The 16561-nt window shown below is 48.9% G+C and overlaps 1 protein-coding gene across 2 annotated transcripts; it reads right to left on the reverse strand.

The window, feature by feature from the left end:
* Positions 1-696: 696 nt before the first annotated feature.
* ABHD4 (abhydrolase domain containing 4, N-acyl phospholipase B) lies at positions 697-12952 on the reverse strand. 2 transcript variants are annotated; one of them, XM_028506848.2, is made up of 7 exons: positions 12827-12952; positions 9492-9580; positions 7877-8249; positions 7572-7726; positions 6082-6193; positions 3321-3507; positions 697-2162 (listed from the first exon to the last, which is right to left on the reverse strand). In XM_028506848.2, the coding sequence occupies exons 1-7, from the start codon at positions 12886-12888 to the stop codon at positions 2073-2075; spliced, it is 1068 nt and encodes a 355-aa protein (XP_028362649.1). In that variant the 5' UTR covers positions 12889-12952; the 3' UTR covers positions 697-2072. The 2 variants fall into 2 exon arrangements, with proteins under 2 accessions (XP_028362649.1, XP_028362651.1); XM_028506850.1 differs by having other exon boundaries at positions 12716-12853.
* Between the last annotated feature and the right edge of the window lie 3609 nt (positions 12953-16561).

Consider the following 16561-nt stretch of genomic DNA (forward strand, 5'->3'; position numbering starts at 1 on the left):
CTTAGTTGTACCGGGAGTTCCATTCACACATTTGGTCTTTCGGTCACCATGACATCATCTGTAGGGTTATGTGCGGCTTCAAGTTGTGTTCTGGGCCTAGCTGCAGTCAGCCAGCAGACAGCAGGCACCGTTGGCAATGACTTGAACACTTGGCATATCTCACTTATCTTGGCTTAGTGAAAACAAACATTTACTGAACATGAACTAGGTGCCAAACATGCCCCTATTACTAAGTAGCTTATGATCTAGGGAGGAAAGACGGACATGAAATAAGTAACTACATGTTTATGGGAGGGCCAAAGTCCAGCTGGGGGAGGGGAGTCAGAGACCAGCTTACCTGCACAAGGGAAGTTAGAAAAACAGGCTGTATGCAGGAGGGCACAGTCCAGGTGTAGGCCCATGTGGAGTGAACCTCAGAACATGGCTATTTATTGGGCAGCAGGGAGCGCCCAGTTCCACCTAATTCTCCTGAGTCGGGCTTTGGTCCATGCACTCCCCACCTCTGAGGGGGCCGGCTGAGAGTGCCCCTGCCAACCTGGTCTAGAGGGCGAATGCTGTGCTGAACGGGAGGGAAAGGTGTGTAAGTGGGTACCCCTCAGGGCCCCCTTCCCTGACTCTGTATCACATGGGCTGTTGTGAATGTGGCACCACCCCCAGCACTCCTGAAGGAGCAATATTAAACATCATCACCACCAGCAGTTTTTACTAATTTCTTTATTAATGTAGAAAAGGAGCCTGAGGCAGCTGGACCAGCAGTACAAAGCACGGTGAGTTAATACTATTCTGGTGAAGGGTTGGCTTTACAAAAGTGAAGGAGCAGGCAGGAGCTGCTCTGGTTCTGGGGCCAGGCCCAGCCTACTGCCCAGAACCTCGCAGGAGTACCCGGAACCAGCCTCTGGGAGAGAGTGACAGGTAGGTTGAACGGGATGAACTGGAGACCATGGGGGACAGATGGCAGGGATGGAGGGCCAGGCAGTGAGAACCATCTGTGGCTGATGAGGACAGGAAACTGCTGGCATGAGGCTCTCCACGGGACCGCGGGCAGGGGCTTCAGGTGGCCTCAGCTCTGGGGATGGGAAGAAAAATCTTGCCCGAGCATGGGAATCCAGACAGGGCCCTATGTTGAAGGGCCTTCCTTTCTCTCTCCACCAGCGGCCACCTTTGCTCTGTACTACAGGTGGGGCTTCAGGGCCCAAGGCACAGAGGGAGGCACAGAAGCCTCCCGGTTGGAAGAGGGGGCAGGGAAGGAAGCACTTGAGTATTCCCAGCTTAGGCAGCCGGGGCTGAGACACAGGGCAGGACAGCAGTACCCATGTGCAATGTGGGTTGAACATGGGGCAGAGATGGGCATGCCCTCCACCAGTTACCCCACAGCAGTGGAGCCTGCCTGTAACCTTCGAAAATGGAGTCTGCAATGAGCACAGGGCAGAGCAGACCTGGGTTTCGGCCTGAGCTTTCCTGGAACAGAGTGCTACTACCATGGGCCAGCCATGTCCTGTCTCAGCCAGTTCCTCATTCATTAATGAGGGCTTTGGCTGTGACCTCTCAGGTCACAGGGGGACTCTGAAGAACAAGGGAGCTCCAGGACCTGTTCTTCGTAGCCAAGAGGGAACTGGTCCCAGCCAGACTCTGGATGCTGGCATGGGATGGGGGCTAAAAGATGATGGAGGAGGAAGATGCTCTTGCATGGAACCTACCCCCAGAAACATTCCAGAGCTGGGAAAGACTATGGGAGCCTCTGCTTTGTCCAGGGGAAGAGAGGCCACTCTGCCTTCAGTGGGGGCCCTTCATAGCCACTACCTTCGAACACTTGGCATGGAGAAAACGGGGTGGCACTAAGTGAGCCTTCGTGTTCTTCCCTGGGGTGGGGAGTTCAAGGCCTCTTGGTGGCTTCTGCCTCCAGCCCTTCACTGGGGGTCAGGAGTGCTCTTCACTGTGTTCCTGCCTTGGGAATGGCCCAAGACTCTACCTGGCTGGCACGTTAGTTGGTGAGGAAAGGACAGGGATGAGTAAGCAGACAGGGAGGTGAGAGCGACTCTCTGGCTTTCTCCGCTTCCTCTGGTGAGAGCAGCTCAGTCAACTGAGTCGCAGATCTCTTCCACCACAGCATTGAAGATGTGCGGCTGGTCTGCGTAGACGTGGTGTGAGGCACCCTCGATCTCCTGTGGAGAAAGGAACCCACCAGGGGTGGGACAGCCCTTTACTCCAGGCACTGGAAAGCTGTTAAACCATTTCTTTTCCTTTCGATCTGCTTGCCTATCACCCATGAGCACCATGGAACAATGGTCCCCTTTTCTCCCCGGGTCTTGGGGAGAAAGATTTTCTCCTTTCCTGTGGGAGCCAATGATTCTCAATAGCCCATTCTCCTCCTGTGGCCATTCACTGTACCTTGCCTTCCATGTTAGCCCCACCACCGATCTGCTCATTTTATCCACAGGCCCATAAACCAGGACCCATTTGGCAGCCAGCCTAATTAAGCACACTCGTTAGCAAATAAACGTTGAGGCAGGTAGAAAAAAGTGAAGGTAGGAGTGTGATGGGAAGGCTTCATTCATGTCAGTCTCTACTATTTTCTGTACTGTTCACAGTTCTGGTTTTTTTTTTTTTTTTTTTTTTTAAGATTTTTATTTATTTATTTTTAGGGAGGGAAGGGAGGGAGATAGAGAGAGAGAGAAACATCAATGTGTGGTTGCTGGGGGTCATGGCCTGCAACCCAGGCATGTACCCTCACTGGGAATCGAACCTGCGACACTTTGGTTTGCAGTCCATGCTCAATCCACTGAACTATGCCAGCTGGGGCTACAGTTCTGGTTTTGAGTGGGAATTACAGGGGGCTGGAGTGGCGTCATGATGTTGGTACTGGGCTACTGAACAAGAATATATTTTTTAGCTGAACTGGGCTACACAGAAGTGAGAGGCCCCCTGATTATGAAATGACAGAGTCCTGGCTGATCTGGCCCAGTGGATTGAGTGCCAGCTTTTAAACCAAAAGGTGCTGGTTCAATTCCTGGTCAGGGCCCACGCCTGAGTTTCAGGCTCGGTTCCCAGTTGGAGGTGTGTGGGAGGCAGCCGAGTGATTGTCTCGTCTTGTCTACAGCCATATCACCCTGAATGTGCTCGATCTCGTCTGAAGTGACAGAGAACCAACCTTTTCAAGTCCACCGCCCTGTCTCAGCCTGTTCATCCCTCTTTTCCCTGCTGACTCTCCCGTCACCCTTCTCTACCCAGAGTGCGCATCCACGCTGAGAGACAATGAGCATGTGCTGGCATCAACGCACAACTTTTCTACCTCAATACTGCTCCTTGGGTGGCCAACGTACCATGTCTCGGACATAGGAATCTGGCCGCTGCAGTTTCACCTTTTTTCCCGTGCTCGTGTCTATCCAGGTGTTGGCCCCATAGATCATGGTGATGGGCACATCTTTTCGAATCAAGTGAATTCGCTCCAACATGGGGCGCCGGGCCCAGCCAAAGGACTCCATCATAGATTTGAAGGCTGTCTCACCGCTAAGAAGCAAAACAGGACAGGGAATTAGTAGAATAAACTGTATAGCATAAAATGTCAACTTGGTCTCTTCAGAGGCTGGGGCAGTATCTTCATCATATTGGTCTTCCTCTCAAACTCCTTCAATAAAATCTCATTATTCCTTTAATGGTTTGAGACTCATTAAATACTGGTAAGATTAGGAGATGGGGCTGAATCTTAGAGGGCTTCTAACACAAGCCGAGTTGGAGGGACACACTTGTGAAAGCCCCCAAGGCACTGAGTGTTGTCCAAGAATGTAACGGGTTAATATTTCTCCAACAATATTTACGTGTCACACCCTGAGCTGAGTGAGGGGACATGAATAAGGCCCGTGAGTACCTGCGGATCTGGTTCACATTTCAGCTCACATGTTAGGCATTAAATAATGAATGATATGATTAATTAACTTTACACTTCCCAAGAAGTATGGGAGGGTGACGGAGTGCTGTAAGGCCACAGACTAGAGGGTTAGCCTGTTGGGGGTGGAGGGAGAGTGAGTCCGCCTGAGGTGGAGCCCGAGGAGTCAATACTACAGCAGTACAGAGAGTTTCCTGAGAAGAAAACATCCGTCTTAGGAAGACCTGGGGGAGCAGCAGTTTGAGCTGTGTGAGAAGCAATGACTGCCAGTAGAATCTACTCTGCTCCCTGGTCACTTCCTTAGGTAGAGCTAATAGAGGCTGTATCGTGAGGGGCCTGCACGGCTTGTACGGAAGTGGCTTTCTGGGCTGGTTGGTAGTTTTTCGGGGAGCAGAGGAGATTCAGGAGACTGCCTTCTACCAGGGTCAGCCGTCTCCTTTGCATCCCTGGGATTAAGGGGAACCCGAGTTCTGCACAAGTCACCGGAATCAGTTCTTCCTTAAGACATTTCAGCGTAGTGGAAAAATCACGGACTCTGAAGTCAGGGAGACAAGAGTTCAAGTCCTGGCTATACTCTCTTAGCAAGTGGTGTAACCAGAGCACACCTTAACTTTCTCATCTACAAATTGTAGAGGAATTATACCTACTTTATTATGTCATTGTGAAGAAAATAAAAATATGTATAAAGCCCCTAAGTTTAGGTGAAATAGAGTAGGTACGCTCCCCGCACCCCTCCTCCCCCCAGATTTTCCCTTGGCTAAATTTCATGTTTTCCAAGGGAATAGTAAGAGTCAGCTTGTCGGGGTTGCAACTCAGAAACCTCCAGAGGGTTATAAAATAAGTGATGGTATTTACAGGAGGGGACTAGTTATCAATGACATCATCTGTGCTTCCTTCAGGACACAAATGAGTCCCATTATTATATATTCTGTGGCTTAGATTGGGAGGCTATTCACTGTCCAGAACTAGGTCTGAGACTGGGGAACACTCCGAGGAAAGGGCTAGGGTTGTGCGTGAGGGGCCTCAAGTGGGTATGAGACTGGCACTGAGCCCAGCGGGGGCTGAAAGAGGGGCAGAGCGCAGAAAGCAGAGGGCTACCTGATTTGACTGCTGAGCTGAGTTTCTGTACTGCTGCCTAAGTGGGACCCTTCATTTAGCTGAGCTCATGCGGAATGCTGGATGGGCCGTTCCCACGCTTCCTGAGGGCTGTCTGGGTTTGAGGCTAATGCTCAGACAGTACTGCTGGAATGAAAATCCCCTTTCTTCACAGCCTTGGCTCATAACGGTGCCCTGGACAGGCCTGGAATGGGGTGGGGCAGTGCTGCTGCTCCCAGTGACCTTGGCTCCCGAGATGCCTCCCAGCAGCTCAGGGCGAGGCCACCACAGAGGAGGTGCCACCAAAGCAGCCTCCTGTTATCGACCTCTCGCACAGCACGGCCTGAGGGAAGATTACCTCCCTGACTACGCCCTGCCTGTCAGGGGCCAAGAATGCAGAGGAACAGGCTTGTGGGGCCTGCTGTGCGTGAGCAGTCGTAGACGTGAAGCTCCTGAGACTCTGGGGGCACCCGGGAATCTCCAAAAGATTTGGAAAATTCCTGTCCCAACAATACTGCACATAAATTTTAAAATGCATGTTTTCTCAACCAGAAATTCTATTTGTAGGTGTGTACTCTGTAGATGTAGTCACGTGTGTGCAGAGGAAGGTAGGCGAGGAGGTTCTCTGACGCTGTCACGTGGCATCTCAGACTGGCAATAACAAGGAAATCTGGGAACCACAGGTCTGGGACAGGAAAAGCCTTCTTTTTTCCTTTTTGCCTTTATAAAAATACCACATTTGTACCATTTTTTTTCACTAAAAAAAAGAAAAAAAAAGAAAAGGAAAAAAGATCTTTTCAAATGTTTTCCAGACTCCTGCCTGTCAGGAAAACTGACTGTCTCCACAGAAGAATAAGGGTCACCTCTAGAGATGGTGGCAGCTTTAATTAATCTGTTGTGTTCTCCGTCCCCTTGTGCCTCCCCCTGGGGAAGTCTGTGGGGATGATCATGCCTTCTAATGCCTCTGTTTCCCTAGCTGGAGGGAAGTTTTGTGGAAGAGGAAGTACAGCACAGAAGATCCCAGGACAGTTCTGCAGTTGCTCAGCTGCTGGAATTTTATCTCCAAACTGCCTACGGGAGCTGGCTCTGGGAGCTGCCCTCACCTGGGATTCTGTGCATTGCAGTGGTAGATATACTCTGATATAGTATCATCTTCAAAGAAGTCTGCAAACTTGCGCTTGAAGTCTGGTCGGAATCGCTGCACCAGGCCAGGCCCTGGGTGGGGAGAGAACATGGGGTGGCCAGTTTGGGTGGTGGGGGCAAAGCTCCTGCCTGCACATGTTTTAACAACTTTCACCAAACATAATTTCTGCTACTCCTAAGACCCTTATGGCTTTTTCACCTTGAGGTAGTGAATGAAACTAGAACACCTCCCAAGAGCCTGCTCATGTTCAGGCCTGTAACATAATATGAGCGAGAAGCAAACTTAACCCTGGTACCTGAGACTCAGGGCACAGTTTTAGAGCAATCTGTTCTCTTCACCTTCTTTATATAGTCCATGAACAGGCAGCAGGGCACCCAAAACGGACTATAAAAGTTGGGCCTCCTGGTCAACTTCTGACTTCTGTCTCTCCTGGTCTCTCTGCATGTGAGAAGGACAGGGTCAGAGGGAGGCACACCCAGGATGCCCTGGGGCCTGGCCCTCCGCCACGGCGGCCAGCCAGCTGTCACGGTCACAGCAGCTCTGCTGCCCATGCCTGGCCAGGTGCGAGTCCAAAAGTGGGGAGAGTGGGGGGAGCTGGGCCTCTCCTAAACTTCTACCTTCTCCTCAAATACTCATTTTTCTCTTATCCACAGTCATTCTGTTGTTCATGAAGGGCCTAGAGAGACAACGCTTTCTTAGCCATTAGCAATTAACTCACAATAACTGGCTATTGGACATTACTATGTACACATAAGCCATTAGTGGAAGACAGAGGGTCAACCAACCTTTTCCAAAAAGGACATCTGCCTTTCACTTCATCGGAGTAAAAAGGTTGGCAGAAAGTTAGGGTGCTGGCAGTCTGAGGTCAGAAGCTTGGGACCTGCTGTCTTCACTTACTCTGGCTGGCTCCCCCTGAACTCCTTCCCTCCCTCCAGCCACAGAATGTCTGACAGCTACTAAAGGGTGTCTGACCAGAGCAGGGCAGGGTTTCTAGGGGCTTGCCCAACACTGTGGGTTGTGCTGGAGGCTCTGGCTCTGACATTGCCAGGCTGCAGGTGCTGGGTGAGCTGCAGAGAAGGCAGCCAGTGGTGGTTACCGCACAGGTTGCCGTAAACCCACACATGCAGCGTAAGAATTCAGCAGAGGAAGAGTCACCTCATGGCCCTTTTCTCTCTCTCTGTGGGGGAGTGGGGGCTAATCAAGGCACAGAGTAGTAGTTCTGCTCTTGCATAGGAAATCTTTTTCCAGGTAGATGAAGGGAAAAAAAAAACCTTCTGAAACTTCAGACAAAGAGATCTGATCCAGATTAATAGCTTTAAATAACAATGCTAGGCCCACCCCGACTTTCCAAGAACAAGAAGGGATGATGGGAGCCCAGAAGCAGTGGGGCTTCTAGAACCGGACAGCCTTGGTTTGAGGAGATGGTCTCTTTATCTGCAGGCTACTCACCCCAGGGCCCAGCTACTCGAAGAACAGCCAGTGGGTTGGAACGCCCTAGGACAGAGGCCACGGCCTTGACCCAGGTTGGGGGTGCACGGATCTCACTGGGGTCAGTTGGTCGGAGGGGAAAGCCCCACGGGTCCACCAGAATGAGGTGTTTAACTCTACGGGAGGACAAAGGAGAAGTTGTATTTGCTTGGAGTACCAGAGCCCTTAAATCACCCAGGAAGAAGAGAACTACTGGAAACTAATACTGGAAGGTTCCCAGCAGGGCAAGGAGGTAGGTCATGCCTGAGAGGGTGGCTCCTCCTTACCTTTCAGGGTACTTGATAGAGTAAGAAGTGGCCAGGAATCCTCCCAAACTGTGCCCCAGGAGGATCATACTGGGGATCCCCATGGTCTCCCGCCAGGTCTCTATTGAGGTCACAAACTCATTCTCGGCCCCTTCTGGGTCCCTTGGGAATGCTGGCCTGGAGCTCCGCCCGAAGCCCAGCAGGTCGAAGGTGTGCACCGTGCGGCGGGCACTCAGGGGATCCATGTTGAGGATCCAGAGGCCCACGCCGCCCCCGAAGCCATGCACCATCACCAAAGGGGTACGGTCCCTGAGCTCGGGGCTCACGGTCACCGTCCATATCTTGTTCTGGTTTGGGAGAGACACGTATCGGGCCAGGAACTTGTTCTGGAGACCTGGGGAGAGGGGATTCAGGGCAGAGCAATGAGTCTGTTTTCTAACAGCACCATCATTTTGCCGGGACTACTACTCTTCAGCCCTGTCTCTCCATTCCCAAACCCTTCCTGACCTCCCTTCACTCCTTCCTTTCATACCCTCTCACCACATACCCTAGGAGTTCAACTCTAAGTACAATTTGCAGGCCATCTAGTCTGTAGGCAATGAGTGGCCATCTTACTCCTCGAGGCAGGCTGCCTGGCTCCCTTTGGGCCCAGGGTTGCGGTGACTCTACTGACCTCACAGAGTTCCTGCATCCATTGCTCTAGGACCTGTGTGTGCTTGGAGCTTGACAGATGGACAGAAGTGTCCTCACTTAGGGTAACTGGGAGGGCAGCTTCTAACTGGAGTGGAGCCAGGTGGAGGGGGTGATGGGTGTGAACTGAGCCATGGGCTTATTCCTCTTAGAGACAGACCAAGGTGGTCAGTGCTTGCTCTGCCGGCACGAAGACAACTCCTCCACCTGACAGCTGCCTGGGGGAAGTCACCTGGATCCTGGGCAAGAGCTTAAAAGCTGTGGCTGTTCTTCAGTTGCATTTACTCAGGCCCATAAGGGAAAGGGTAGCCATGGCTGGGAAAGTAGTACAGGGCAGGTAAGATCGTATGGGAAGGACGGACGGGAGACATGGCCCAAGGACCTTATTTGAGCTAGTGGCTGGGGAGGATCCTGGGGTGCCCGCCCCGATATAACACTGCCCATGACAGCTAGCCTGTGGGAACCCCAAACTCCTGCCTCACACTAGAGAGGTGGAGGGGCAACAGTAATATTAGAGAATATAGGACTGCTTGCTAGTCTTTGGGTAGGAAGGTGGTAAATCTACGAAGTGCTTGTATGTTTGGAATAACAGACAGGAGAGAGGAAGGAGAGAGGAATAGGAGGAAAAGAAGGGGAGGAGAGAATGTGTGTATTTGTGTGCATTGTGAGCTAATGGTAGGCATAGGGTTGGAGGTGAGGTTGCAGGATGTGGCAGGAGCTAGCGTGATGGACAGGGAGGGAGATGCTGACAATTTGCAGGCCATCTAGTCATAGATTATGGTGTCCTCTCAACAAATTGCTTCCCCTGGACCACTGACAACCGTTTCTCCCACTCCCAAGCATTGTTAATCAGGAGTCAGTGGGCTCCGTGTACCAGGCTCTGAGAAGATCCTCTATCCTCCTTAGGCCCCTAAGGAAGGTGGCACAAACTGTCCCTTCTACTTACACTGGAGAATCCTGGCTTCCACATTCTTCAACTGAGACATTGAAGTGGGGCGCCAAGCTGGCAGCCAGCTACTCAGCCAGCCTTGAGGCCTGGGACAAGGAGACACAGAGATGCTCATTGGCAACATTGGAAAGGAAACATGGATGCCCTCAGCTTCGCTGACAGTTGCAAAAGAGTTATCAGGGTGCAGAGTGTTTCCCAGGCTCAGGAGACCTCCCACTGTGGCAGTGGGCAATTCCCTCACTGCCTGATAGACTGTATCTTCTCTGGTAAATGGCCAGTAACAACATGCCCTTTGTTTCAAAGACACTCAGAATACCATGTGCGCAGCACATTACAGTTTACAAAGAGCTTTCACATTTATCTCATTTGAGCTGTACAATCCACTTTGTCTCTGGTTTTCATAATGTTCCAGGAGATTATAGGGGGAGAAGGCCAACTTTTAACTAATGTTTCAATGATCTTTCACTATCCTCAGGACTGAATGTTCTCTGGAGTGGGACAAATTCCCATGCCACCTGCCCTCCTGGCAGGGCACTGCAGTTTGTATGTGACTTTTTCCAAGCCCCTGGAAGCACAGAGCACTGTCAGTGCCCCGTTAGGCTTTCAGGCAATCCCTGAGCAATGAGACGGGATAGGCAGGGAGCAGGAGGTGGGAGACCTAGTTCAAGTCCTGCTGGGAATCACTGACTGGACACAGGTTGCTTTTGGCCTTGTTTTCCAAATTATAAGATGAGTAGGAACCTCATATACTCCTTGTGTCCTATGGCAGGCAATACAATAGGGAAGACAATGTGTTCTGCTCTCTCCTTCATATCTACAGGACTTGAAGTCATTGCAGAGTAGAAGTTGAAAGCACCAGTTTCACAGTAATAATAAAAACAACAACAACAATAATAAAAACAGCCTTGCATCTGAGTTATAGTATTGTAATTTACGAACAGAATGGCTTTGGCCTGATAAACAACCTGTTTTTGAGCGTTTAGATACACACGGGAACTTGTAAGGTGCCTGGGACAAATTAAATACTCAATGAATGTGTTTCTATTATTCCTTTTCCATCCCAGGTATTTTCCTTTTCTTGAACTGCCTGGGTAAAGAGGATTATAGGATGGACACCACCAGCTACAGCAAGGGCCTGTGAACATCGGTGTAGTCACATGGGGCATTCTGTGGGACAATGAGAGGAGCCACTGCCCTCCCCCTGCCCCCCTTAGCACACACTGGGCATCATTTGAAGCACAGAGCTTTGAATTAGGATGGTTCCTTAGAAATCATCTAACTCAGCCTTTTTATTCTACAGATGACCAAACTGATACCCAAAGAGATCATACAGCTAGTTAGAAAAAGCAGAACTAGAGAACCCAGACTGCACATCCAGGTTTCTCTGTACCACTTCCCTGTAAGTTCCAGTCTCAGCTTTTCAAGGCCATCCATGAATACTTACAGTAGAGAACATAATTTTCACACTGGCCTCTGTTTTCTGAAAGGTGTGATCTAAAGCCAGAAGGCCAGAGTTCTGTTGCCACTTACCAGCAATGTGACTTTGGCCTTTCTGTGTCAAAGTTTCCTCACTTTTAAAAGACAGGTAATAATCATATAGACCTCATAGGGTTGTCATAAAGGTGAAATGAGTTAATGCACCTAAAACACACAGAATACTGTCTAACACAAGATAAACTCCCAATAAATGTTTTGCTTGTAGCAATTCTCAATGATTGAAGTTTGAAAGAAATACTGAGGTTGCGGTTTAGAGTGGTACATCAATGACATTATAGCCAGATGACAGTTGTCAGTCTCATCAATGAAATCCTCTGGAGACTCAGAACCCTCTTCAATTCTCTACTGAAATTCCTTGTAAGCTTGAAGCATGTGCACCAAGACCACACAATTTTGCCTGTCTTAAGAGACAAACTTTCTTTTTCACATTGTAGGAGACTGTTACAAGTCAGACCAAGGCATCTGGATCCCACATTATAGCACTCAGGAGAAATACTGTTCCATGGAATAGCACTATGGGCTGCTCAGCAGATACTGAGGGAGCTTTACTCTGCTTCTCTTCTTCACCAAAAAATGTTATAGGTACAGCACTGGACCTATAAATAGTGCCAGGCACACTGTTAGCTGCCCAGTACAATTAAGGAGGTGAGGAATGGGGATAGGAGGATTCAGGCAAAGAACAGAGAAACCACTTAGTCATGAACTTAGCCTGGCCAGCATGGTCTCGTCCCTCTAAATGGGGGTAAGGCAGAAGGGATTCTGTGCTGGGTCAAAAGCCTGTTCTGGACCTCTGTGATCTTGGGCAAGTCTCCTAACTTCTATAGGCACTGGCTCCTTCATTTGTAAAAAAGATGAAGGTAGTTTACCTGCATCTCAACCAGTTCCAGTATTGTTTCCCTAAGTCTGTAGCTGTTGTATATTTTGTCTTGGAAAAGTCATCTTAGAAAGTAACATTCTGCTGAGTCTCTTCAAGCACAGGAGGCTATTATTGTCATAATGTTAATTCTTTTTGCAAACTGCCAGTTCCGCTGCTCTGAAAAGGGGGAACATGAGACCCACGAAATTCCCCGTTCTGGTGAAACCAAGGCTTGGCTGGGAGCTGAGTCATTCTTCTGGAAGCAACTTTTCCTGGCTCTTGCCAGACAGCAAAGGGCTAGTCACACCATCTACAGGTGGCACCCCGAACATGATTCCCTTGAGACAGTAGTAACAAATCCCCTAAGCTCTAATTTTGAGGTCACATCATAAAATATATTGTTATGAAGATTAAAAACATTATCAACTAGGATCACAAGCTGTGAAGTGTCTCGGTGGGTGAGAGCTAAAGAAAGCTTGCAAGCCCCTTCATTATTCCAATTAGACGAATTCCAGTGCGGTGGAGGCCTCTTTCCTCCTTCCGTGTCCTCTCCATGCCCGGCGAAACGAGGCTCTTCCCACCCCCGACTTGGACCCCAGGGCGAATCCAGACCTGCAGACCTGGCCGCTACCCCCGCAACCGCGTCCCACGAGAGTGCTTTGGGGTTCTTAGACATTCCCACTGAATCTCATCCCGGGTAGAGCAGAACCAGAAGCGATCACGAAGACTAACGTGGAAAGTTCAAATCCCTAAGCTGCAGGCAAACTTATCTTCCACCTCTGCCCGCCCCCCCACCCCGCTCTGCCACCGCCCCTTCTGGGCAAAAGCAAAGCAAGCAAACAGCCCCCAGCCCTCCCCTGAGGCCGACCTGAAACAGGAAAGGCAGGAAGGTGTCTAAAAGTGTTCCTCGGCCACAGACAGTCCCAGGATCACGGCCCAGAGAGAGACAGAGAAAGAGAAAGAGACAGGATTCACTCACTGCTGCTCCAGATCATCAGCCATAGTAAACAAGCCCTGCCGGGTCGAGCCGAGCCAGCCCATCCCTCCCCTTGACGACGCCAGCACCAGCTGACCCAGAGGGGAGTCGGATAACACGGTGGGGCGTGGCCAGAGCGCGGCGCCGCGGAGGCGGGGCTGCCGAAGGCAGACTCTGCCAATAGCCTCGCGGGTGGGCGGGGCGGGACCCGGTGCGCGAGCGGAGTGGTCCAGCGGTCTGGCAGGTAGTACGGTGACTCTGGTCACACACTCGGGAGACGGTGAGGGGAATGAGGAACCTGAAACAACTGAGTCCTTCACGGAGGCTCCACAACCCCCACCCCCGTTCTCCCATAATTAAAAAAGTGACAGAACCTTCCCCTGCAGGCTCTTACACACTTTGGGGGCTTCCCTATTATTATATAGTTGCGTCCCCTCTGAAGTCCTGCCCTCCTGTTCTTTCTGAACCGATGCTTATGATGTATGTGGAGACCGTATCGCCGGTCAAATGATCCTACAAAGGGCTGGAGGTCCTTTACCCTAAGTAGATTGCCAGATTTTGTAAATAAAAAACAGGACTAGTTAAAGCTGAATTTCAGAAAGACAACAAATGCTTTTATAGAATGAGTATGCCCCGTGTAATATTTGGGACATAGCTGGGCATCCTATATCTTATCTGGCAACCCTGTACCTAAGCGACATATGTCAAGATGTAATTCCTTTGCTCTGGAGATTTCCCAACCTAGTTTCCAGGAAGATGTGGCTCAATCCCAGGTCTCCCACAGTTGGGAAGATACCTGCCTCCCCTCCCTGCCCCTCAGGAGTGGGAGTTGAAGAACTAATCTATAACCTATAAAGCTGGGTCTGCTTTAGGTAGCTGGGATGGGGTGTGGGGGCTTGGGTGATGGGGTGGCTGGCTTAGCTCAGATTCTGAGTGCACTTCAGGCTTGCTGCGCAGAGCCGCCAAGTCTTGAGGCTGGCTCCAGACCTTACCCGAACTGGTCAACAGGGCCTCACGTCCCTGGAGCTGTCCGATTTCAGGTCATCCCTTGGTTAGGGTGGAACTAGACTTGGGGGTGGTGGAGGGCGGGTGGGACAATGCTCGTCCAGAAGGGTTTGTCAAGGTGTTTTTCTTTAGCTATCCTACAGGGGCTCAGGAGATTGAGATTTCTTCTTTCTTGTAACAGTGTTAAAATGATCTGATTATCATTGTAAAGGCTTAGAGTTTAAGAGAATGGGCATTTATAGAGTTTAGGGGCCTAGGAATTTGCAATCTGTGGGGCAAAGTAGTACAAACAGCAGAGGACCTGTCGCACTCAATCATCCCTTCAACAAAATGCAGTGGCCCTAAACTTCAGTGTGTGTAAGGATCATCTGGTGGGCTTGTTAAAAACTCAGGTTTCCTACCCTCTGAGATTCTAATTCAGTTGGCTGGGCTTGATGCTAAAAAGCTACATTTTTAGGAAGCATTTTAGATGCTGGAGTTCAATGAGACACACTGGTTGATTGCTAGAAGCATAGTTTCTGAGGTCAGAAGCCTGGGTTAAGGTCGGTCTTGGTTTTGCCACTTACCACTGCATGCCCCCTTGGGTAAGTTATTTACTGTCTCTTAATTTTCTATTTCTGTCTTGTGTCTTGTAAAGATTAGCCAAGATAATTCACACAAACATTTAGTACATTTATCTATGCTAAAATGTTACTTGTTATTATTGTTATTATTATTATATACATACTTATTCAAAGCCAAGAATTATGATAGGCACCAAGAACACCATTATCAAGAGGAAGAAAATAACCTGCTCTAGTGGTAAATGTAGACTTTCTATCTGCGGCCACCCCAGGCTGTTTGCCCCTTCGCAGCGCTGGCATCTTTGCATTCAGAGCTCAGCTCAAACCTCGCCTCTTCGGAGGCCTTTCCTGACAACAGGGTCTAAAAGGCACCCCTAGTCTACCCTATCACATTATTTTCTTCACAACACATCACTCTCTGAGATTATCGCATGTATTTGTTTACTCATTTATCATCAGTTTCCCTCCACTTAGAGTCTAAGGTTCATGGGGCACCATGTTCTGTTCTCTGCTGTGCTGCCAGCACCTAAAACAGGATGTGGCACAGAGTAGACAATCAGTACTTATTGGATAAATAAATGGATGAAAACTCTAGCCAGGAGGCAGACATATAAACCATTACCTATAAAGCACTGTGTTAATTGTTAAGGGCTATAGGTGCCATGTTCTAAATTGTAGCACATAGGAAATTTCAGGTTACATCATTTTGAGACACAGCAAAAAAATATACTTTTCTGAAAATCTGTAGAATGTGGAACTTTTTGAGGCAAGGATGACCTGGCTGGAACTTTCTAGACCTCATCTCAGGAGGCAGTGCAGAGAAACCTTTGCATTTTGTTTCCATGTACCAAACCAGCTTTACAGTAGAGGTTGCTTGGGAGTAGGAAACTTGAATATGTGGCAACTGCCTTTTATAATCAAAGGTAACAGACCTCTGAAGATGTCCTCAGAGCTGAGCCATCTCAGGACTGGGCTATAACACTCAGAAATATAGAGTAGAGGAGACTCTGAGTGCTGCCCTGGGCAGGCCTCTTGGGAGAAAGGTAAGGTACTTTTTCCTCCTTATCTTTTAGACAGGATACACTATATGCAAGTATGAAAGAATACACCTTCCTTCTACCTCCAACATGTGTGGTTTTATGTGTGATCAAAGTACTAATATTGTCTTTATGGATAAAAACGGATTTTGACAAACCCTCTTTCCTGTGCTTTTAAATCACATTAAATTCTCCAGAAGTAGGTGGAGCTGATAACTTAGTTCGGGTTTCACAGGGATGGATCATTCTTTGGTGTCATTGACTTTTGAATGAACTATGAACAAGGTGTAACCAACCCTTGGATTAAACAGAGCTCTAAAATTGCCCTGTCCAATATGATAGCCACTAGCTACATGTAGCTACTTAAATTTAAATCAATACAAATTAAAGTTCCTTAGTCACACTAGCTGCATTTCAAATGCTCAATATCCCTGAGTGTCTAGGAGCCACCATGTCAGACAGCACAGAGACAATTTCACCACCACAGAAAATTCTATTGGACAACGTTGTCAAGCACTGATGACTTTAGCCGGATGTGCAGAGAATTCTGCCTGTGGAAAGGACAATATGGTAGACTCTGTCTTGGGTGGCAGGCAGAGAGCAAGACTGCGGGCTTCTCTTTATGGGACTCTCAAGAGCTAGAAGGGAAGGAAATTTGATAAAGGAGCCTGCAAAGTTGTTCCACTTCATTGGAAGCTGCAACAACAGCTTTGTTAGAATAAAAGAATATGGGTTTATGAAAGATATTCACTGTTTTACTAGGACTTAGATCAGAGGCTTGATATTATAGAAATTTAACTATGTACTGTTTGCAACTTGGTTTTTCTAAAAGATTTCCTTCTGAAAATAATAACCTATTTAGTCTGTTCTATTGGGAAACAAGGAAAAATTATTTTTCTGTACTCAAACCAACACTTCTGACACCAAATGTGTGGGTGTTTTTATACCAAGCATTTTTTCAATTCTTGGAGGATACCAACTGGGTGTCTCACAGTTTAACTCAGTTCTGACACTAACTGCCCTGAGTTAGTGCAGACTCCACAGGTTAAGGGCTCAGCCCTCTAAGACTGTCCCCCACTCTGACTTGAGACACAACTGAAAGTCCAGGTTGTCATCTGTGTTTCTGACAATCA

This window comes from Phyllostomus discolor, chromosome 1, assembly GCF_004126475.2.
Source record: "Phyllostomus discolor isolate MPI-MPIP mPhyDis1 chromosome 1, mPhyDis1.pri.v3, whole genome shotgun sequence".
NCBI classification, from domain to species: Eukaryota; Metazoa; Chordata; class Mammalia; order Chiroptera; family Phyllostomidae; genus Phyllostomus; species Phyllostomus discolor.

What these genes read in the sequence shown, in the direction of transcription:
- ABHD4 (XM_028506848.2), bottom strand. Translation starts at nt 12,888, where the DNA reads ATGGGCTGGCTCGGCTCGACCCGGCAGGGCTTGTTTACTATGGCTGAT. An exon ending in TCTATCAAGTACCCTGAAAG is followed by an intron (nt 7,727 to 7,876) that starts GTAAGGAGGAGC and finishes GTCCTCCCGTAG; the next exon opens with AGTTAAACACCTCATTCTGG. An exon ending in TGCAATGCACAGAATCCCAG is followed by an intron (nt 3,508 to 6,081) that starts GTGAGGGCAGCT and finishes TTTGCTTCTTAG; the next exon opens with CGGTGAGACAGCCTTCAAAT.